The sequence below is a fragment of the Melospiza melodia genome, chromosome 1 (assembly GCF_035770615.1).
Source record: "Melospiza melodia melodia isolate bMelMel2 chromosome 1, bMelMel2.pri, whole genome shotgun sequence".
In the NCBI taxonomy this organism is placed as follows: Eukaryota; Metazoa; Chordata; class Aves; order Passeriformes; family Passerellidae; genus Melospiza; species Melospiza melodia.
The window spans coordinates 142,417,257-142,441,258 of NC_086194.1; the positions used below are offsets into that span (position 1 = coordinate 142,417,257).

Sequence of the window (24,002 nt, forward strand, 5' to 3'; positions counted from 1 at the left end):
TTTCACATTCACAATAACTTTTTGCAATAATGCTTATTAGCTTTGCTCATTGCCTTTTTTTTAAACATTTAGGTGAGTATCTGCACTGACTACTTGTTGACATAGAAACAAATAATTAGACGGTAAGACAAATAAAAGAATTTTCTCATAAACTGGTCTGTTTGTAGGGAAGTACAGCTCAGTTTTACAGACGTGAAAGCTGTGGCTATTTCACATTTGGTGATATATCCTTGCTGTTATGTATAGTGCCTTGTATCCTAAGAGCCTCCAAGTACTGCCATGAGGTATGAGGAAATAATTATAGCACTCTAAAATGTGACTAACTAGTAAAATCTACCCTCTGAACTTCCTGACATGTTAAGTTGGTGTCTTCCCTTTGATAATTTATTGCAGCTCAGATGAAATCAAAGGACCTGCGGCAATTCAAAGGAGCTGAGAATTTTTATTGTATTCAAACAATGGGAAGACAGTTCCTGACATTAACACAAACAAATATGAACTTCATTTTAGAAGAAAGAAAGTTGAATGAAAGGAATCATCCAACATCTAGTCTTGCAAGGACAAATTATGTCTTCAAGTTTCCTGTATAATCATGCAAAGGAATACCTGCAGCTTAAGTAGCAGTTTTGGACAGGCTGGGCATACATACAGTAACGTAACTAATTATGATATTTTATACTTAACACCTTTCATCACAAAGTACACTATCAAACACTAGTCATTTGATCCTTACGACATGTCTGTAGAAGCCTATTATACTGTTGTAGAGATTGCACACAGAGATTAAATGGTTTGGGTTAGGCCACACAGCAAGTGAGCAGCAGAGCCAAAAGGAGAGCGTGAGTGTTGGCTTCCAGCCCTGTGCTCCAACTACTGGACTGCGCTTCCCTAATACTTAAATCCCATATTGCTTCTCTAACAGAGCTACTGAAACTTTTGAGCGCTCCTAAGTTTTGGTGTAACATCTAACTTGTCGTGTCTCTCTCTCCTAGCTCCTTTATGATGTCACAAACCGGTGTAATGGCACTTTTAAGTGCCCCATTTCACAGGCTGCCCCAGGTCGCCCAGCCCTGGTGGGGGTCAGCCTGACATTGTGCAGCTCCCACACGCTGCCCCAGTGCACAACTGCTGGCTGCTGCTGCTGCTGCTGCTTCTCCGCTCGCTTTCGTCATGGCCCCGGTGTTATGCCCTCAGCTCTGCCGTGTGAGTGGCTGGACCATTCTGTGCTTAAAGAATTCCAGCTATAGGCTAGCTAATGGGGAGCAGATGTCTCCCTGGCACCGCCGGGAGCTTTCGGTCCCGCCGCTCCCGTAGCTTCCCACTGGCAGACGTTCAGGTAACAGCTTAGGGACGGCCGCGGCCGCCCGGAGCTCTGCCCGTGCCTCGGAGGGCAGAGGGCGAGGGAGGAGGAGAAGGGGGCGAGCGGAGGGGGCCCGGCCTGGGCAGCAGCCGTGCCGGCCGTGGATGGAGCGGGGCCCGGGCTGCCCGCCGGGGCCCGGGACACCGCGCTGCCGGCCCGGGCCGGGCCACGGCGGTGCACGGAGTCCTGGGACCGGGACAGCAAACGCAGGTTTGCAAACTCTGCGCTCCGCGCTGCGCCGTGGGGGCTCGTGGAGCGGCGAGAAACAGCGCTTCCCGAGCCAGCATGATGCTCGGGAAATGAGGAAAAAAGCAGCCGCGGAGGGAAAAAAAAAAAAAAAAAAAAAAGGTAGGAAACGCCGAGTAGAGAGTCTCGCAGGCTGCCTCCCTGCGCTGCATCAGGCGGGGGTGTGACCGAGCCCCCCAGCGCCCACCCTCCGGGTGCCACCCAATGGCCGCCGTGGGCTCGCACGGCCCCTCCCGCCCGCGCCGGCCGAGCGGGACCCGCCGCGACACTGCCCGCGCTGGCTGCACAGCCCCGAACGTATAAAGGCTGTCAGCGGCTCCTCTGGCCAGAAGCTTCACAACCAGCACGGTTTTGTTCTTTGGGGGGTTGTAATAAGAGACGCTTCTTCACAAAGGTTCATATCATCACATAGGAGAGTGCTATATATACTGGGAGAACAATAGACTCTGTTCTTTTTTTCTTGGTATTATCCAGAGGTAAGCCATTCAGTTCCATAAGTTTCTTTGCATGCAGTTTTATCAATGCTCATCACACTTGGTGAACTTAAGATTTGAATGCTATTTCTAAGATGTCCTGCTTTCATGCTGTCTATGTTTTCTTCTACCTACTGGTTTATGTCTGCCACACTGTGTCAAAACACTCCATGCCTATGGGGTAGGCATAGCCTAGGATGTATTTTTAATTTTCTGTAGAAAACATGATGTGAGGTTCCTTGCAGTCTCCCTATTTAAGATCTGTGGTGTGGTTATGGACTGATTTGGTGTGATTGCACTGTCACTATTTCAGGAATACTACCAGCTCTGACCCTGTACTTCATTAGGATACCTCATCTGGTGTGTTGTAGTAAGACCATCATCATTAATACAGTTACTGAAAATTGCTCAGCAACACGTGTTCTGCCTGGTTTGTTTTTATGATTGAGCTGACAGAATGATTTTTCTGGTCACAGCCTGCTTGTTCACTTTGTCTTGCTACCCAGATGTACAGAATCACATCTTTGGTATCTTCTCTTCTACAGATTTGCTTTCTACTGCCCTGACTTAAAGCAGAGTACCTCTGTGGTCGATCTGTCTCCTTTGGCCCCAAAATGACAGTAATTGCTGCAATCATTTGTTCTCTCTTATTTTCCATTCTCTGTGAAACAAGTGCATTAGTGTTACCCAACTCCACTGACCTATTCTTGTCAGACAATAATTTCACTGACATCAAGACAGCTTTGGCAGCTCATCTGGACTCTGCAAAAATTCCCAAAGCCAGGCGGAAGCGCTACATTTCACAGAATGACATGATTGCCATTCTTGATTATCATAATCAAGTCAGAGGCAAAGTCTTCCCACCTGCTTCCAACATGGAATACATGGTAAGTGAACTGTTTATTTCAGAGTAAAACAAACTGTAAATCAGTGATCTGATTTTCTTAAACAAATTGTAATAGTTTAGTTAACTAAATAAATTTTTTAAAATCTATTGTTGCTTACTAAAATGTTCTGTCCTTATGTTTTTCAAGCTGCATTAACTTCAGCAAGCAAAAGCTGAATGCTGAACTCTGAACTTCTTACTTGCCCTGTTCAATTTTCATTTCCATGTGTAGTGAAGTGGTGAGTTAACTGCTTGTTGGCCTGAGGAGTTGTATGTGATCACAGGCAACCCAAAGTGTTAAAGTGCTGATCATTACCCCCATAGTTTTTGTGGAGTACACTGAAAGTCATTGCCTTGATGTGGGCAAAAAGACACACAATGAACCTTTCTTATTTATTTCACACATATTATGTATGGAAGCAATATGGTAAGACTGTTTGCAAAGTAATTCATCTGTCTCCTCTTCATGTGTTTTTCTTACTGCATGTTTTCTGTGTTCACCTAATACCTTTATCTTTCCATCAAATGCAATGCTGCTTTTTAAGGTTTATCTAGTGTGTAGGATTTCAATGTGCTCAAAAAAAGTATGTGGCGGGCACATTTTCTCCTTATTGGAAAATACTTATGGGAAATTTCTGTTCCTGCAGGTATGGTAGAAGTTAGACATTCACAGTGATCTCATGGTGCTTTAGTATTTGCTACTTCGTGTTCCAACTTTGCATATATGCATAATGTGGGCCTCTAATATTAAACATAGGTTGTCCAACAATTTTTTTTTACATTGTAATTGAGGTATTCACATTGTTTTGAAAGCACAGACAAGTTGTGTCAGCAGCATAATAAATGCTAAAGACACAGTTTCTCATATGACAGCAGACAGTTAATAGGTTTGAGAAACAGGACACCGTCAGCTTGACATAAAAAGGGGATATCAGTAATAACAGCTCCTCCTTTCTAGCAGCTAATGACTAACAATTTGGACATCTTTCTATCACAGATGTTACCTAAATCTGAATTTCATCATATAATCTGTTCAGCATATCTCAGCAGCACCTCAGAACGGTGAGTGGTCTCAGAATATTGCAGGATGAAGACCATAGGCTGAGTTTCAATTCTGGTTAAGTGGAAAGGTCAGAGACAGAGTGGTCAGAAGTCAAGCTCAGTCATCACTTTCATTGCTGTGCTCTCCACTGATGTTTCCTTTGACTCTGTGTAAATAAACTTTGTTGTAATGTCTGAGGGAATGGCAGCCTACCATACCCTTCCTTGGCTTGTGTGTTTTACAAAGGTGCTCCTGCAGTTTGCTTAAGTGAAGCCAGCACCCTGTCCTATTCCCAAGGGATTTGTAAGTGCAGTGTTCTTAGCCTGTTCAGTAAGGAACCCTTGCAAATAGAAAGCAAGCTTCCTGGATTTTACTGAACTTGTATACATAAAATGCCAAGATTTTATCTATTTTTGGTGGCTATTCTGCTGCAGCTTTACTGCAACATAGATACAAAATCAAGACTGAAGTCATGCTCTTTACAGCTGTTCTTTTCCTGTTCTTTTCCTTGCCTTTCTTACTATTGCTTTTGCCAGTAACAGCCAGCCATGGGGTGTACCTGTGTTCCTGGCAGCATCAGCCCCAACAGTAGCCTCAAGTGCAAGGACTGAAGGCTTTCTTTTACATTTGGTTTTCCAGTCTGAAAGTACTTTGTGACTTCATGCTGCAGAATTCAGATCAGCACTTCAAGCTATGTAGGTAACAAACCAGAGTGCAACTTGAGCTTGAATCCCCAAATGGCAGCCACCCCTCTGCCAACAATTCTCTTTTAAAATTGTCTAAGTTCTGTGTGTGTCCCATATAACTACAGAGCAGAAAAATGCTCAGTGAGCAGCATCACACAGGGTGTGCTCTGCCATCTGCATTGTGGTCCTGGCACCATCTGTGTTACTTCTTACCTCTCTGACTACAGAAGGATTTTGGTAGGGAGGCCTGGAAGATGACAGGGTGCTGTAAGCCAAACTGAGACTGGAAACACCATTATCAGTAACTGAGTTTGCTTTGTCCATTCTTTGGTCTCTGAATAATTTCAGTGTGTGGTGCAGCATCTATTGTGTCTTACAGGGACATGAGGTTGCTGCTGCTATATAAAAAAAGATGTTATGTTTCTCAATACTTATTTTCATAAATAAGACAATGAACACATTGTCAATAACAACAGACAATGTGTGTTTGTGCTTGAAAGAACCTTACAGAGTATGTGTTCCTTTCCTGAATACTATGGAAAAGTTCTGGGATAGTGAAAAAAATGGCCTATCCCAATTTCCCTAACAATGACTAAAATGGATGTCACATGTTAGAGAGCTGGAATTGCTTACAGATGCAGTAGATTGTGGAAATCTTTTTAAGTGTGTTGAAACAGAGAAAAACTAAGCAGTTTTGAAGAACTAGAAAAATATATTTTTTCATCTTTTCTATGTTCACTGTCATAGTAAATTGTGTTTTGTTGTTTTTTCCTAATTCTTTTAGGAGCTGTTCTTCTCATTAATTACTGTATCACATTCTCACTTCTGTGCAATTCCATTTGCTTTTATTTCCACCTCCTGGGTGGAAATAAAACCCCTTCAGGGTTTGGTTTCATGGTTTGGTTCTTGTGATTCCAGTTCTCCACACCCAACCTTTTTTGGGGCTTTTCTTCTTGACACATTCTTTTCCTCTCCTTGATACAGTCTGCTTCTCACATGTCCAGTGCAGCTACAGATACTTCAGACTCCTTGGGTGTTATTTTCTCTGCCCTTATTGTCTCGAAGGTTTATGTACTGTAGGACTTTGGATGAGAGGTCTGGAAGAACAGCTTTAAATGCACATGGGTTGGGCAGGGGAAGTTAGATAAGCAGAGCTGGGAAGTGTTCTAGCTCTCTTTGGAAGAGGTGGGTCTGAGCGCCGCCCCAGCGTGTTGTTGCGTGCAGCCCCCCACGAAAGCAGACAGCTGGGGAGTCAACATGGTGGGAGGCATTGCATCAGTGCCCAGGGAAAGAAACTGGTGTGTCTTGTGCCAGTTACACTTTGGTAAGTCTTTCTGTCGGGACATTGGCACCCAATGTGTTAGATTTAACAACCAGCTGTTAGATTTTACAACCAGCTTTTGGTTCTGGAGGTACTGATACCTTCAACTGGAAGTTTTTCTACATGTACAAATCTAGTCAGCATACATGTGAAAGAAAATGAAAGAAAACAAGAACTTCCAGGACTGTAATGCAGAATTAGTGAGTCTTTTTTTTTAAATTTGGACCTTTTTCTTCCTCATCCTGAGAAAGTCTTTGCTTGTGCTTTAAAAGTTGAGGGCATACCTGCAGAAAGAAAGATGACACCATACATCTGGCCTGACAAAGGGTGAAAATCATCTGCTTGTCTTTGCATGTTTTTTGTGGAGAAAGCAGAAAGATTCCATAAATTTCATGATTCAGAAAAAGTTAGGTGTAGAGTTGCCAGCAGCTGTCTAGTGTGAAAAGTATGAACATCTGTAGTTCCAGTGGAAGCATGTGAATGAAGAAATCCCTTTTTCTGAATGCTAATTCTGTATTATAGAGACCTATGTTGCCTTTCTGGAACATCTCAGCTATTTGGTAGGCCAGTAAATATTTTCAAGATATTGCAAAATCTTTTAATGTGCATTGGCACTATCTTTAGGCTTCCAAAATATTAATTCACAAAATATCTGTTTCTATGAGGATCAGAAGTTATTTTTACTTTTCCTACAGTCATTCCCGCTTGAGGCCAGTTTCTTGAAAGTCTGTATGGTCTTTGTTGTATCCCACATCACTGTGTTTGTGCAAAAGCTGGTCAAGCAGGTGCTTGCGTACAGACACGCTCTTTAAATCTTTACATGCAGAAGTAGTAACTTATATTAGTGGGCCTTGATGAGCACTGAGCACCATCCTCCATGGCATTCCCATGCAAAATGGGAAAATGTGTTTGATTTAAGAGTTCTCTAAGGTGATCTGAATAAGTTGTTGAAGAGCCATAGCAAAGGCCAGTCATGAGTAGTTTCGTTGCTGGCTCTGCAAGGATGAGTCCTGAGCCCAGTATGGATCAACATAGTTATGAGTGGACTGGCAGTAGCATGTCTGAAGTGTAATAGAGGCAGCAGGATTGCATACTCAAAAACATGTTTGTGGAATGCTGGCTGAAGATTTTAAGTGCAAAAAGTGCTCTAGATAAACTCGAGCCTGCTGGTATACCAAAGATGTTCAGACAGACTTTCAATTCTTTTTTGTTCAGTAACTGCACTTTCATATTTGGGAAAGTCTGCCCCTGGTTAAGTTTTGTCATTTTAACTCACTTTGTAGAACTCAAAGTAGTAAAAGATTCCCAGACTAGCCTGAAATGAGTTAGTTCGGCTACCCAGGAGTTATTTAATGTTTCTCATGAGCTGATGGCACAGGAACTGGAAGAGAATGGAGAATTTCAGTATATTAATATCTAGTAAATCCACATAAAAGACCATAATAGACTAAACAAAGGAAACGACCTCTTGTTGTAGAAGAAAAGTAGCTGTGTTCAAAAAGAAGCTCCTGTAGTCCTGTGAAGGAGTCCACGTGTGTCGTGCTGGAAATATTTATGCTCTGTGTGGCCCAGGAATGGCTCTCTTTGCCAAGGTGATGTATTTGGATACTTCCTGTCCCAGAAAATTTGCAGGTAACTTCCAAAGTCAGGTCAGAGAAGCAAGGTATAACCCAGTAAGTGCTCACAAATGCAAATAACTTCCTTATTATTTCACGTCTAAGTTTAAAAGTCTTGATAAAATTCTTTTGCTGTCAAGGTGATCTTAAAATTATTCTGTGAATATGCAGTAAGTGATGGGTAAGACAAAGTCAGAAAAAACCCAGAAAACCTACTTCAAGTTTTCCAAAGTTCTGCTTAATACCAAAAGCCTTTTGTATGGACATGGAAAGAGTGAGTTAGGTTTTCTCTCCAATTCAATAGCATTTCTCATAAATAAACCTCTCAACCTGTTTACCTTTTGTTTTTTTTTTCGTTTTTGTTACTGTTTTCATTGTGGTTTCTTACAGACCACTCTAAATCTTTAAGGACATTTTGTTCTTGAGTCATTTGCCCTGGCTTATTTACATGGTCCCACTGCAATCATACATGTCTGTGAGTAAGGATTGCAGGGCTAGTTCCTTCAAGATTTATGTCTAATGAGTTGGATAGAGTCTCTTAATCCATGTACTTTATCCCTGGCCTGTTGCAGGACTTCCTTCTGCATTACATACATATGGTTTTCATCTTGTCTACTCTTGAACACTTAAAGTGATGTTGTCTCAGTCACATCTCTTGGCAAATATTTTACCTTAGGAATAGAAATTATTTCCAAATGTCTAACCTAAATATTTCCCTCTAAAGCTCAGATAATTAATCTTTATATGCATTTTTAAACTGCCAATAGAATTTCTGTCCTTTTTCATTTCAAAAAATTACCCTTTACATATTTACTGGCAGTTTTCTTGGCATTAAGATGCATATTATCTTTCCTCAATTTGCATGTGCATGTCATTACAATACTTCTGCGTATTGGATGAAGTTACAGTTGCACTCCATTTACAGTTCCTTAGTTAAATTAGTCAACAAGACCCTTGGATGTCAAAGAAGATTAGGGCCATCATTTTAACTGTGCATGTCTAACTGCCATAATGCAATGAAGAATTTACTGTAGAAGTTACTGGCAGCATACTTTTTCCATTCAGTAGCCCTGTTCCCTTAAATCCTATATACATAGTGAAGTCTGAAATAAAGTAACCAGATGACGAGTCAGGGTGTGAAGTTCTTGATATGCTTTTCATCATGCTAGAGCACAAAATAAATGCAGGTGTAAATTCCACCTCAGTCTTCTGACAGATGAGAGCTCAAGATGCTTGGAGGTTCTCCAGTGTGGGCCCCCAGTCTGCCATGGCTTTTAGCTTGCTCTATGCTGGGAATTCACAAATGAGGTAATAACAAATGAGAAGGAGTACAATGGTGGAATGTGTTCACTGGTTCCAGTTTCTGCCTCCTACCACTCAATTTTCTGTTTAGACAATTAATATCCGTTCTGCCTAGTACCATAACGCAGCTCCAGGAATGCCTGGAGATCACGGGCAAATGAATTCTGGAATAGTGATCCTCTCAGAAAATTAAAATAATATGTAGGGAACTGATATGGTTCACATGGTTACAGTTAATGGTGTCTGTCTGCATCACAGCCTGGAAAGGAAGCAGTTGTTTCACAGCAACAGCAACTCAGCCTTTTTCTGCAGTGGAGGCACAGCATGGCCACTGACAGAGAGAAAGCAGGAGTAAATGGAGCTTACTTTCTGCTGATTCTGGCATAATAGACTTACCTAGCTCTCTTTTGCCTCCCAGGTGAGTTCAGCCACTTACGTATTTCCCAGTGCACCAGTGTGAGTAAGGCAGCACTGAACTGCTTGGCTATCACTGACATGTAGGGTGTTGCCCATTTTTCCTGCAGTTTCATTGACAGAAAGCTAGAAAAGCCTGTTCAGTCTCAGTAACTGGTGTTATCTAGGGTCAAATCCCAGTGGATATTACTGATAATAAGTACAAAAGCCACCTCTTATGTTCAGAGTGAATGATAGACCTCTTCAAGAGTTGAATGGAAAAGACTCTTCCTAGAAAGCACTCCTTGAAGAATCTGAAGAACTTCCCCAAAAATGCTGTCTTGATAAAATTTTGTGGAAAAGAGTGACGGTGTTAAACTTGCTTTGGTACTAGAGCTCTGTTCCAATTTTTATGCATAACAACTTTAAAATATCCATCTTGATGGTGTTTTAGAAAAGAATATTTACATTATTTAAATTTAGTATTAGCAGAAAACCTTCTAGGAGTTTAAACAAACAAAAAACAACTTAGTAAAGTCTCAGATAGAAAAGCAGCCTGCCCAGAGGCCTTGGAATTAGACATTCCTTTATTATTAAATGTAGCACCTCTTGAACTTCTTGGCTACAAACAGAGACAGGGCATTTTTCACAAGAATCTTGATCCAAAGTACACAATATTTTGTTTCATACATGAATGGAGATGATAATAACCTTAAACTTCTCAAAGTTTTTGTCCTCTTTCTCTACCTGAAAAGATAAATAGTCTATCACAGGTCTGTGAAAATGTGTATCCTAGAGGCATCAACAGATGGAAGCCCCAGGATAGCCCCTTGCTTGCTTTTGTGCACAGAACCTTCAGCTCAGGCTCCTCCATGGATTAATGCATCTGCAGGTGCCCTGGAATGGGGTCTGAGGTCTATTTAAATGAAACTGAGATTTAACTGGTTTTGCACATCTATCTGTCAGTGATGTCTGTTAATCTGTATCAAGAGAAAGAATCTTAAACTGAGCTTTCTTTTTCTGAGAATAAAGAACTATTGTTCTTATTCTTTATTCTGCAGAAAAAGGAAGCTTCTATGTGTTTTCTTTTAAGTCATGGTGTCATATCTTTCAGCTAGAGCTACTTAGAAAATAGTATTTTCTTTGAGAACTTTTAAAGAAATTAAGAACGTTTTTCCTTTTGATGGAAATCTTCAGTGGTTAATAACAAAGAAAAGCAGAATACATTTTTTTCTATATGTAAGAGAAATGAAACACCACAAAATAAACACATTTTCATTCATGTCTTGTATTTCTAAGAAAATACAATTTGTTCTGATCATATTTAAAATTATATAGGTCAGACATGCTCCTTTTCAGACTTCTGACCAATTGTGAGGGTGACACGGAGCTAGAATTTGGTCCTTTTTGTTACCACTTCTAAGATAAGCTGTTGCCAATTAAAATAGTCCTTGCAGTAGGTTAGAAAAGCACTGAATATTTTAAGATATATAGCTGTGATATTTAACTTTTCCAAAAGCTAAACAAATAATAGCATATCAGAGAAGCTTATTGTTATTAAATCTGACAGCATACCAATTTTCTTTATTTCTTATTGTCTGAAAGCCTGATGCCAAACATGAAAGGAAGTTCAAACAACCTTTAAAAGAACAAAAAATTTCTAGTAACTAGAAAAAAAAATTGACTAGTAAAAAAAATTACTAGTAACATAGTAAATCTACAAATGATAGCACTTTGTGTTTGCACCATGTAGAGTCCCAGGAATATAAGCTTCTATGTAAAACACAGGCTTGAATTTTCATAAGAAAAGTATTTCTGGCAGTGAGGTTTCTTGGGAATATGTCTGGTGATGCCTGGATTGAGCCAGACCTTCTAATACTGAGCCCTTCAGAAGTGTGACTCAGATGTTTGGAGGTTTGGATATATGAGGGTAAATTTACTATAAAACATTGCACAGTTTTACTTTGAGTTGCAGTGGATTGTTGGACAAGCAGCTTGATGTATTAACCCTCTGTTTATTTGCAGAAGAATGACATATGGAGCTGTCATTCCCATCCAGATATTTTTTCTCTAGAGGGTGGACTGGAAATTTTCTGTATAAACTTTCTAATTATTACCTAATGCACATGAGAAAGTACCTGCATGTGTTGTAGGCACCAATTACAATAAACATACAAAAGTTTCTAACAGGTGGTCGTTGAGATAAAAAAACCAAAAAGATATTCTTAGAGAGAGAGAGCCTAACATTCAAATGATCTCAGAGCCTAAATAAATATATAAAGTTTGCCACATCTCTGTGCAAGTTCCAATGAGCTCATATGTTTTCATCACACCGTATGTATTGAAAAAAGTGGGAGCAAGAAGGCGAGGCTCTGTCAGTCATTCTGCTGTGAAAGCATGCAGGCAGAAGGGCTGTTGGGATGTTTTACTAAGCTTTCTGCCAGATTTGGGGTAGTGGACATGGTGGGAGTCCTACAGAAAGTTTCTAAACTTGAAAATGCTGCATGTCTCACTATATGAAAGAGAAGGGGAGCAAATGTGTGCCACTGTGGGATTTGAGACGGGTGCCGCACGCGCGAGTGTGAGCGGTGCGAGGCTGGGTGACCCGTGAGGATGGGACCTGTGTGTTGCAGGGTAGCAGCCTACATCTGCTAATCCACCCTGGGACTTGCACGAGCAGCTGTGGAATGCAGCTGCACAGATGGACTGGACATGTTGGATTTCATCCCTTGGCTTCACAGTGTTTTTATCACAGGAAAAAATTGCTTGAGTCAAGGTTTACTTCTCTCTCGCTTGCTGCCATTCTGGAAGTAAGAGCTTTTGATCTTCAACTAGGCAAACAAAGAGAAGCAGGGAGCTACTGGAGAGTAAAATAATATGTTTGAGGTGGAAAGGCTAATTTTTAATTGATCACTGCTAAAAGAAGGTCGTACTGGCCATCTTTCTGAGATGCCTAAGAATCGCTAGAGATCTGTTTGTGTGAAATAACAATCTGAATATCACTAATATGAATCCACAGTAAACATACATAAATGAAAAAGAAGATGCCAAGACTGGAAAAAAAATTGCCACTTTTTATTGCTTCAAAATATAGAAGTGCTACCATGCAACTCTCTTCAAATTGTGTATCCCAGTATTTCATTTGCCATCTCTTTATGTAGCTGGACTTGTGTAAAGAAGCTGTTGCAGAAAGGAGTGGTTAAAACAGTGAACTTTACCTGTTTGCTCTGGATTTATGTTCACATCTCAACCCAGTGTTTGTCGCTTCAGCTGTAGAGTTGATGGCAGCCAGCTGAGGTCTGGTAACCCCACAGCTGTCCTGGCACGATGGGCAGCAGCCCTGACTAAGGGAACTCCTAGGAAGGTAATGAGTGACCAGGATGTGTATGTTTTGCTTAAAGTACTTGTTTTACCATCGGGAAATATGCGTAGTGTTATCTTAGCTGATATGTCGTTTAAAAAACCCCACAACAAACAGTGAGGCACTGAGGGCTGCTGCTGGTATTTGATATCCAGAGCAATGCTCTGCTGAGGTTCTCTTGTGCTCTTTTTCAAGTTAGGAGGGCTTCCCAGTTACTGGCAATAAAAATGTGGTGGGAAAGATTAAAGATCATGATGGCAAAAGAAGAATTAAAACAAAGGTTTGGATTGCTGGAGTGTTTTACAATGATCATTAGCACAGTCCTTAGGCTACTAGGTAAAAGCATATCTTTATGGACTCCACAATTAGCCCACATCTTCTATCTCACAATCTGTCCACTTTGAGGGAAGGAGCACTCCTACTTACCAGACTTTTTTCATATTTTCTTTGTGACAATGAAGGCTGTAAATTTAAGTGGTTCTGTAAACATCCAGTTTACCCACAGATAACCACACAGAATGGGAACATAGTGAATACAGTGTATGGCTGTGTATTCTGTTCCCTTTGCATTTAGATCACAAATTCTTGCTCTCTGTTGCCATTAATAAGAGTTTCAGGCTACTTGCAGAGATGAGGAGAGATCATTGTCATTTGAGTGATGGGTTTGTCTCCTAAGACATTTCTTGAGCAGAATGTCAAGAAAAAGCTGCTCCATTTAAATGATTGAGGACTACAATTCTGCCTGCAATGAAAATGAGCAGAACCATGTTTCTAAGTTTTAGTTAAAAATTGTTATGTATGCAATTCGTCAAATTAAAACCTAGGTATCAAAGTAGGAAGGGAACAGCCAGTGTTTTTTCAACAAATGTCGTGAACAGATCATTATAATATTATAGTTGTTTTCTTTTCTTTTTCATCATGAGGATGTTTATTCAGCTTCACCACTGTTTTAATACATAAGAACATGGTTGTGACAAGGACCTCCAGTTCCAACCAAGCACAAAAGGACAATTTCATCCTTTTTACATGGAAATTATCTAAGAGCAACTGAGAGACAGCTATAGAAACAGCCATAAAAAGGAAATGTATGAGGCAACTGTGACCCACAATATTAAAAGGCTTTCCGTGGTTAAGGAAGCCCACTTTTTGGGTTTCGAGAAATTTCATTCAACATGAAAGAGATTTTGTTTTACACTGTATTGCTTATTACACATTGTGGGGATTAAATATTTTACTATTTGTTTACAGAGGGAAACAAGCAAAATCTAGGATTAAATTCTGGCTCACTGGCAAAATTCCTGCTGACTTTATTAGTGCTAAGATTTTACTCCTAACTCTCAGCAAGCACATGCTGTGTGAGTGCAGAGAACACTCCAGAGCTGCCTCATGAAGTGGTCTCAGATGTTGAAACTCCCCATGTAGAAACAGTGCCCTGTTCCTTGAGATGTAGTTTGGAAGTGTTGTTTTGCAGGGAGCAGTACAGAGAGCACAGTCAGAGAGCTTTCTAGGAAAATAATCTTTGGCTCAAGAAAGAAAAATAAATTGGCCAAAGGATGTTCATTTCAAGTTGTCGGTGGCACTGTGGTGACAGGCTTTAATTCTGTTGTGGCTCAGTTTGACCCAGTTGAGAAGTGAGGAGGTTTCCATGGTGGACTAAATCAGTGATCTGGAGTTTGGGGGGCATCTTTATACTGGATAGAAAGTGACTTCTTCCTCAACTACTTGCAACCTAGCAAATGGAGATTAACTGTCCCCAGGGAGTGGATGATCATTTTTGGCACTGGGAGTTTGCATGATCAGCATTTCAGGATGAGTCACCTTCTTAGATCTTAACCCACTGAGTATGGAAATATTTTTCCTTTTTCTCTTTTACAATTTTGTGTTCATGTCAGGCAGCTTTTTCGGATGTGTTTAATAGGAACACTGCATTGTCCATATTTCGGTTCATAATTTTTTTTATCACTCAGTTTCTTTTAAATTCTTTGCTAATTAGCTTGAGCTTTTTAATTTCTCCTTGTACAGAAACTGTCCCTCTCACTTTCAAGTTACTTCAGTTTCTCTTTCTAGGATATATTTGTATTTCTTGGTATGCTATTTATCTATGTACACATAATGAAACCACATGGCTTTAAAATCCAAATGTCTTTGCTCTGTTCTCTTAGATGCCCAAAACAGGGGGTCTGAACTCTGATAAAAGTTAGTACAACTGTGGACTCAGGATCAGACTTTTTTTGAAAAGGTGAACTAATGTCAGTCTCTTATAATAGTTTGGTTCACAATGAGATAATATTTTTCACTTTCAGCCTTTATTAATTGTTTGCCTTTTTATAGAAGCATAGAATGGTTTGGGTTAGACAGAATCTTAAAGATCATCCAGTTCCAACCCCGCTGCCATGGGCAGGAACTAGACTGGTTTGCTCACAGCTTCATCCAGCTTTGAACACTCCCAGGGATAGCGCATCCACAACTTATCTGGGCAACCTGTTTCATTGCCTCACCAGCCTCACACCAAAGAATTTCTTCCTAATATCCAATCTAAACCTAGCCTCCTTCAGCTTTAAGCCAGTTCTCTCTTGTTCTATCACTTGATCCCAGTGCAAAAAGTCTCTTTCCAGCTATTTTGTAGGTTCACTTCAGGTGCTGAAAGACTCTGTAAGGTCTGCCTTATGTATTCTCTTCTCCTGGTGATCATCTAGAGCTATTCCTAGAAGGACTGAGACCACTTTTTCATCTTAAAAAATGAAGTAAATAAGGAAGGTGAGGCAATCAACTTCTCCCATGAAACACAAGTGATTTACATAGCTGTAAGGGACTGTGTAGAGGCTTTTCACCAGCCTGCTAATGAAGGAATGGAGGAAATTTAAAGATTCTGCATATGCACCCCTCCCCCTTATCCCTGAGTCAGTAGTTATTTTTCCTTCTCCTTGTTTCTATTTTTTTTATGTTTGCCAAAAATTTGTCCAGAGAGGGATCAAGAGTGAACAGATAATGGAAAGCAGAGTGCACTATACATGACAAACTCACAACACTTTAACTGAGTTAGAAACAACAACTCAAAGCTTTACCAATGCAGTGCTGCAGATGATTCCTGATAACCAGAAACGAAGCTGAGAAGCAAAAGTGAACTAGAAATGCCCTCGCTGTCCAAGGCAGGAACTGTGCCTTGCTTAGTGTTAATAGTGAAAACCTAGTCCATTCTTCAAATTTTTTTCAAACACCTAACATGCTATTTTGCGAGGCAAATAGCACACAAAAATGTGCTGGGTGGAAGTTGAGATGTTGGCGCTCTTTGTGCGAACACAGAGCGCGTTTAGATTACTGTGGGAGTGCAGACAGGGCACTTGGGAGCAAGCACGCAAACCTCATGTTCAGCCTCCTGGCAGGAGCACTCGTGCCAGAAGTGTGATTAATCCCAGCAAAGGAGGGTGTTTATGGGGTGTCACAGTGCTGGCAGAGCAGCCCCTTATGGATGCACACCAGGCAAGTGCGTTTGGCCCCACATGCTGGATCCGTGAGCTCCTCTGCTCCCCTGGGCCTGGGCAGGCTCCAAACACTGGCTGTGGCCCCAGCCTCTCAGACACACTCCCCAGGCACTCTTTTATGTTTGTACCTACTCTTTAAGCTCTCTTTTTGGGACCACTGCTGTACCACAGGGATTATTAAGGGGTTTTTATACACCGGCCACATGCAGCTAGTAAACTTAATGGAAGAGACACAAAGCAGAAGAAATGTCTATGCACAGTTTTCTTCGCCTTGGGCCCTAGAGCATATCCTGGGTTTTGGATTTTTTATCTCCAATTCCTCCAAGAAATGCCCATAATTTTTCAGGGCTGAAGTCTAACCAAGTTAGCCTTGAAGCCAGTTCCCTGGCTTGAAGAGTATTCATTTGGAGCATGCCTCTTCTTAGGACTTCTGTCTTTTGTCCTTGTACTAGCAGCTTGATTTGACTTCATCCTGGAAATTTTCTGAACAGGTCTAAAATCGGCCTTCTCTTCTTTATGCACCATCCATTTTACCATCCCTAAGGTGGTTCCACTTGAGTGGGAAATGATTTCTGTTAAGGAGAATGTACTGGTCTCTGTTGTGCTTCTTCATCATTAATCGAGGAGGTACCTTATCCACTCCATATTTGAAAAAGCATGGTTCAGTGGTCTAGAAATTTCATAACATTTACTAAATCTTGTCATTCTCACTAAGAGAAATGTCACAAAATATAAGAGTCAGGGCATGAATTATTGTCCTAGTCAATGATCAGTCTTTTCACTCTTCAGGTTTGTGAAATTAAAACTGAATTCAGTGTTAAAAATTATTAGCTCATAGTACAGAAAATATTTGTGATGTGGCCCACTTTACCTTTTGATAAGTTAATTTCTGACTTTGCCTCTTATGCCTCAGAGAGCATACTCTTTATTTCATAACCATTCAAGATATATGAGTTTGTGTTTGTGTTTAAAAAGCACTGATGGTCTATATAAACAACTTTACTCTGTTCTGCTCTGCCTTTCTACTGGCAATTCACTACAACTATTCTGCACTTCAACACTCCAAGAAGGGTATTCCAAATATACATGTAATTCCAGAATCTACAGCCTACTTGGGTATCCCTTAAACACTAAGTTATACTAGGATTTGTGTGCTCTTGTAATGTAACAGTGAGATATCTTTATCAGGAGTTCCAGTGGTGCAGTAGTTTCTGTTGCCAATATCTCCATTATTTCTGAGACAAACCTGTTTTGCTGTGGAGAAAACAGCAGAGTTACAAATCAAGCATGTAATTGAGCAGGGAAAGCATATAAAAGAGACAGTGTTTAAGTTCACTTGTCATGTTTCAAACATTGGAGAACTTAAGAAGTCAAATTGTCTGTTCTTACAGAGCTGTTATCTTTTTTATATCAGGCAGTGAGCAATGCCAGTTCCTGTGCAGAATAAAGTAGTGAAATCTATACTGTACCTGGAAACTATCCATAGTCTTTGCCTTTGTGGAATCCCTTTCTTGACCTTGTGACCTCAAATATGAAGAGCTGCCACACACATTGGCCCTGGCTATAGATACTCCTGAGGTGCTGTTCCAAATGTGTTGGGGGTTTGTGGGTACCTATGCTGGATTGTTCTTCCCTGTGTTCCTCTCCTTCACTTTCTGTCTGAGTCCCAGCCAACATTTCACTCCTCTCTACACATGGATCTCATCAGCACAGAAGGGAAAATGGTAGGAGAAGGCCTGTTTGGTGAAGGGCTTTTCAGAAAAAAAGGGAGAGATCAGAATACTTGGCTTCCTCTAATGATATGGGAGGGAATTCTGTCCAGCAATAGGGCAAATCCCACTGGATTCTGTACATGCTGCTCCACAGTTCTCTTCTTATTTCCTGATGTGATATATCATGATGGTATAATTGTGAGTTAAGGTACTTGCTTCTTTTGTTCTAGCACTATGATCATTATATGCTTTTTTCTGTTCTGCTATTAAGGATACTTTATTTTGTCAGGTTTGGGATGAAACTCTTGCCAAATCTGCTGAGGCTTGGGCTGCTACATGCATTTGGGACCATGGTCCTTCCTATCTTCTGAGATTTTTGGGCCAGAACCTGTCTGTAAGAACTGGAAGGTAAGAGGTTAGCCTACAAAGCAATTATTTTGTCAGCCTTTGAGCAAACCAGATCTTGGATGGATGCAGGTGTCCTCCAGTATTCTACATCTATATCTATAGAATATATCTCTACCTGCCAGTGTTCGTTTGACTCAAGAATATTATTGCTTAATACTGTGACTCTGGTGATGTGAAGCGAAATCTAAAATGACGTTTTTTTCTTTCTTTTCTTTCCAGATATCGATCTATTCTCCAGCTGGTAAAGCCATGGTATGATGAGGTGAAGGATTATGCTTTCCCTTATCCTCAAGACTGCAACCCTAGGTGCCCGATGCGATGTTATGGACCCATGTGCACCCATTACACACAGGTTATATAAATTTCCTCTATTCAAAACCTCATGTCCAAAGCTAAACTTTTCTATGATGTATTTATACCCCTCTCTCTCTCAAATAAGTGTATGTGTATATCTATAAATATATGCATATGTGTATTCCTTTTCAATTTGGACTTCACCAATAATAAATATTTATTCAGATGGTTTGGGCCACTTCCAATCGTATAGGCTGCGCAATCCACACGTGCCACAATATGAACGTCTGGGGATCTGTTTGGCGGCGAGCTGTTTACTTGGTATGCAACTATGCCCCAAAGTGAGTTGCTCTCTTTTATTTTTGTTTATTTTTATACTTTGTGCATGTTTTGATCCTCTCATAGGACTGCTTACTCCTTTTTCGGCAGCATGACCTCTCTTTGTGCTTTTTCTGTGGGCTGCTCTTTTGTTCAAGCTTTCCATGTGAACGCATGGAAATGTGTGACTCCAGTGTACAAGGAGGAAAAGGAACCAACTTGATGTGTGTGGAACAAAACAAAAAACTGGTTTTCTGTTATTGCTGTTTTTATTATTATTAGTATTTTCTTCCTTCTTTGTGCTGACTTCACTTTACTTTGAATTCCTTATTTCTTCACTCTTTTATAGATAGGCATGGTGGACTAGACTTCCTCAGGTAAGCAATCCCACCGTAGATCAGGCTCTTGAGTTACTGACAGGTGGGCCTGTGCAAATCTTATGAAATTCAGTCAGGCCAAACACACCTGGATTGGGTTAATCCAAGCACAGGTACAGGCTGGGTAGAGAACAAATTGTTTTGAGGAGAAGGATTTGTGGGTGTTTGTAGATGAAAGGACTTGTGGGTGTTTGTAGATGAAAAACTCAATATGACTTATCAGGGCATTCATGCAGCCCCAAAACCCAACCATAGGCTGGGCTGCATCAAGAGAGATGTGCCCAGCAGGCAATTCTTTTCCTCTACTTTGCTCTCCATCTGGAGAGCTGCTTCCAATTCTGTCTTTATTAGCACAAGAAAGACATGGGCCTGTTAGAGCAGGTCCAGAGCAGAGCTACCAAGTTGATCAGGGCTAGAGTAGCTCATTTCTGAAGGCAGGCTGAGTGAGTTGGGGCTGTTGAGACTGGAAAGGAGAAGGCTCCAGGGAGATCTTGTATGAACCTATTGGTACCTAAAGGGGCCTTACAAGAAAGCTGGAGAGAGACTTTTCACAAGGGCATGTAGAGATAGGACAAGAGGGAATGGCCTTAGCTTAAGGTGGGTAGACATTAGGACATTAGGAAGAATCCTTTGCTGTGAGGCTGGTGAGGCACTGGCACAGTTTACCCAGAGAGGTTGTGGACTCCCCATCCATGGAAGCATTCAACACCAGACAGGACGGGGTTCTGAGCACCCTGGTCTAGTGAGAGGTTCCCTTCCTATGGCAATGGGGTTGGAACTAGTTTGTCCGTAAGGTTCCTTCCAACCCAAACCATTTTGTAATTCATTCTTTGATGCATGTAGTTGCCCACAGGATACCTTTGCTTATGACCATTCCTTTCACAAAGTCCATCAGCCTAAACTCCATGTGTGCAAATCTATCTTATCTTGCCTTCCATATTAGCGTCTGTTAAAATACAGCTCACAGACACCCATAGGTGGCTATATATCCCATAACTTGCATATGTGAGTGTTCGGTTGAAATGCAGAAATTAATTTTTTACCAGCATTTCCTAGACATCATCCCAAGCTTGCCTTTGGTTGCAGAATGAATCAGTAAAGTGTGGCTCTGGGAGAGTTTCAATTTGCAGTCTGGTTTGCACCACTGTTGCAAAAGCTGCACAGACAGTGTAAGTGGCTGCTTGCCCTGTCTGTGCATTGGGCAAAGACACAGTTCTGTATAGGAACCTGAGTATGATTAACTGAGCATGTTTTCCATAAACTCTTAGTGGCACAGGTCCATTTGTGGTAAAGAATATGCAAGAATATGTCATTACTGTACCCGTTACATGAGTAAAAAGAATTTTTAAAGGTTTTGCAGCTGAAAAAGAGATAGGATTTTGTAAGAAAATTTACTTGGGGAAAAACCACCTTTGGAAATCAAGGAGATTTCTCTGTCCTTTTGTCTTTAATATTTACTGGAAAAGGAGGGTAAGAAGTGAATGTGAGGGAGCAAAGAATAGGCAGCAAAGACTCTATCTGACTTACAGCTCCACAACATGGACAAGATGAAATCAAAGATTCTAAGACAATTTTTTAATCTATCCTAATTTGAAAAAAAAAATTAAAATTATAAGCTTTCTGGAATACTTATCTCATTTTCATATATTGGAATAAAATGGATTTATACATAAGGCATTTTTGGAAACTAATTTAGTGTTTGTGTATCAGCTAGCAATGAATTAATGACATTTTATATTTTCTGAATCTAAAAATCCCACAGCTTCTTGAACAGCTAACCAAAGCTTGAAGTTGCAACCTCTTTCTCTGTGTGAGATACTGAGCAGACCTCTCAGTCACAGGAAGTGGAATCATGATTTTCACATCTACTTCTTGCAGAGTCACAAAAATTATATTGAATGATCTTCCCTGGATTAATTTTATATTTCTAGATTTAATTGAGTTGAGGCTTAGGGTCCTTGGGCACACACAGAAGTCTCTTTGCCACTCAGTAAAGTCTGTGTCCTTCTGAGTAACCAGCACACCAGAAACTCCTCTAAAGAGGGAGTGAATATGACAGCCCCAATCTGAGTTACTAAAATTGGAATTTGGCAAAGATTTAGGATCTAGAACTCCAGTAATTTTCCCTGATGCCATGCTGTAACATGGAAAAATATTTATGCTTCTGAAATGAGTGCAAACCCCCTACAGTTAAGGAGCATGATTGCAGTTTAGAAAGTCCCCAGAATATCTAGTGGTCTCACACAAATCCACCATGTGTTGCATAGAAAATGAAGCAGAAAGCAGTTTTGAGCAAATTCTGAATTTCCGTATCTGTTATCAGACTAAATATATTTCCTGAGCACTTAATCTGCTGTGTTCATTTGGAAGAGAAGTAGGAATGAGGAAATTATTTGAGATTCCTATTTTCTTCCAAGGCACAACCCAGACTAAGGCTTTTGATCCAGTGTTATTGGCTGGGAGGTGGGGAATGACAAAATGTTTCATAAATAATTGCATTACTCACTGCTATTCCACGTCACATGCAAACTAAAGGAAAGTTCTCTGCTCTGTTGGACATAACATTTAAATAAAAATCTAATTTTAACTTTCTGCCTACATCATGAGTGTTACATGATTCTCTAAAAGTCTGTGGTTTACTTAAACCCCTTTAAGTCTGGATGTGTTTTTCAGATGTTCCTAGATGTTTCAGAGTTACCTCTTTTCATATGATCACTCTCCAGACTTTGTATCCCTTTCTCCCTAGGGTCTATTGTACACCTCTCTTCACCAAGCACCCTGCTTCTGCTCTCATTTGCATCTGTGAGACCTCTGGAAATGCCCCAATCCAGTTCCTTTTAATAGTTTTTTTCTTCCTTTTTCTCTAATCATGAATTCATTGGGACCATGGTCCTTCCTATCTCAGAGCTTCACCATGTGAACCTAGGCTGGTGCAACCTAAGAGTAAGGTTTCACTCAGTTTGTTTATCCATCTACAAAGCACAAGCTTTTAAGAGAACTGCCAGAGAAAAACGTGCTCAAGGAAAACCTTGCACAATTGTTCATTTTGCTATTTTTCATAAATATAGATCCCCAGTAAAAAATTCTCTGTCATGAGATCAGAGAACCAAAAATCACTTGGTTGTAGCAAAACCAAGAAGACTGAGACTTCACCACTGAGACTAAAGGATGGGGAATGGATATTACAAGCCTGGATTCACATGGTCATTTTTCCTCTCTTTCTTGGGAATTGCTAGATCCATGTTTATCAGTAAACTACAGCAATAAACTAATGTCATGTTTTTTGTAACAGAGCATTTATGGGACATCAGTGAAGACATTAACTTTAATCACTCAAAGCACGTATGGTTGATGATTTTTTTTCTTCCACTGTGAAATTATTAAGCATTCTATTTAATTTTTTATTTTCAGGGGGAATTGGATTGGAGAAGCACCATATAAAGTTGGAGTTCCATGTTCAGCTTGTCCTCCAAGCTATGGAGGTTCTTGTATCGACAATCTTTGTTTCCCAGGAGTAACATCAAACTACTTATACTGGTTTAAATAAGTTAAGGTTAACATTATTTTAAAGAAAACCCACAGATGAGTAACAAGAACCTTGTGTATTGAATTTTGCACATATTATATATAGAGAGATATTGTAATAATACTCTGATATTTTCTTTTTGTATGCTTTTGTATAATTAGCTTTCAAAGTACAGTATAATTTGGTTTTAACACTTTGGGATTTACGACTCACATTATCCCTTTCAGATTAACATTTTGCTAAAGGAGAGCAAACTCATTTTAATCTTAGCAAGTGTAGCTTCCTGAAGATTAGATTATAGTAAAAGCACATCAGAAGACAGAATATTACTTCCTTTTAAAAGTAATAACTCTAGCAAGAGAAGGGTCATTGTTTAATACTGTGCTTCAAAAATGGAGTGTGACATGCAAAGGAACAAATTGTCCTCACGCTCCCAATGGTTCCTCCTGTTCACACCTGTGCTTTCACCTGCAATGTCAGTGGGACACTGAGCAGAGGAAAACATATGTGCAAGAGAAACTGCAGGATATTACCTACCTCATGCACAGCATCAATTCATTTATGGTGTTTCAAGAGTTCAGCACATGGCTGCTGCTATCACATGTCTGTGTGCAGACAGGAGTATTAAAGAGAATGAGGAACCACACTGACTAAGATGCAGTGGCTGTTAACTCACGTGCCTAAAGTCTTATGTGAAAAGAAGGCTACATCACTGTAAAAATACTGGTATAACAGCACAGCTTGACTCTACCTTCCTGTGTTTCTGAACACAGTCACAGTTCTATAATGGTGCTTTGCAGGAGTATATTCATTCTTTTACAGAAAGAAATATGTTGCTACAAAGCAATATACATCCATACATAACATGTATGGTTAGTGGTTTTTACACTATAGGTTTACCAATATATATGTTATCCCTCTGACTGAAATTCAGTTGAGAATCAGGAGAGATCAGACCTAAAAACAGGTAGGAAGATTTCTAAATAAAAGACCTTAGGGATCTCTAAAATTTATGTAGATTTTTTACAAAAATTTCAAATTTCTAAAGCAATTGCCAGTGTCCATTAAAAATATATTGCACTGTTTCCTGAAAATATCTGTGCATTATTAAAAACCAAATCTGCCAAAAACTTTCTGCCAAAATCTGAATGTCTTATGAGTGCCTAATAGAGACATTAAAACCAAAATATTATACAGGT

General features: G+C 40.2%; 1 protein-coding gene across 1 annotated transcript; it reads left to right on the forward strand.

The window, feature by feature from the left end:
• Positions 1–1,994: 1,994 nt before the first annotated feature.
• On the forward strand, positions 1,995–22,824 carry PI15 (peptidase inhibitor 15). The gene is made up of 6 exons (XM_063178106.1): positions 1,995–2,082; positions 2,625–2,966; positions 18,170–18,288; positions 18,508–18,640; positions 18,808–18,923; positions 22,689–22,824. Exons 2-6 carry the CDS (start codon positions 2,694–2,696, stop codon positions 22,822–22,824), a joined length of 777 nt encoding a protein of 258 aa, XP_063034176.1. The 5' UTR covers positions 1,995–2,082; positions 2,625–2,693.
• Positions 22,825–24,002: the final 1,178 nt, after the last annotated feature.

Bases quoted from the DNA above. Each gene is read 5' to 3' on its own strand.
- PI15 (XM_063178106.1), top strand. From the start codon at position 2,694: ATGACAGTAATTGCTGCAATCATTTGTTCTCTCTTATTTTCCATTCTC. The intron at 2,967-18,169 runs GTAAGTGAACTG...TTATTTTGTCAG, and splicing joins CTTCCAACATGGAATACATG to GTTTGGGATGAAACTCTTGC. The intron at 18,641-18,807 runs GTTATATAAATT...ATATTTATTCAG, and splicing joins TGTGCACCCATTACACACAG to ATGGTTTGGGCCACTTCCAA.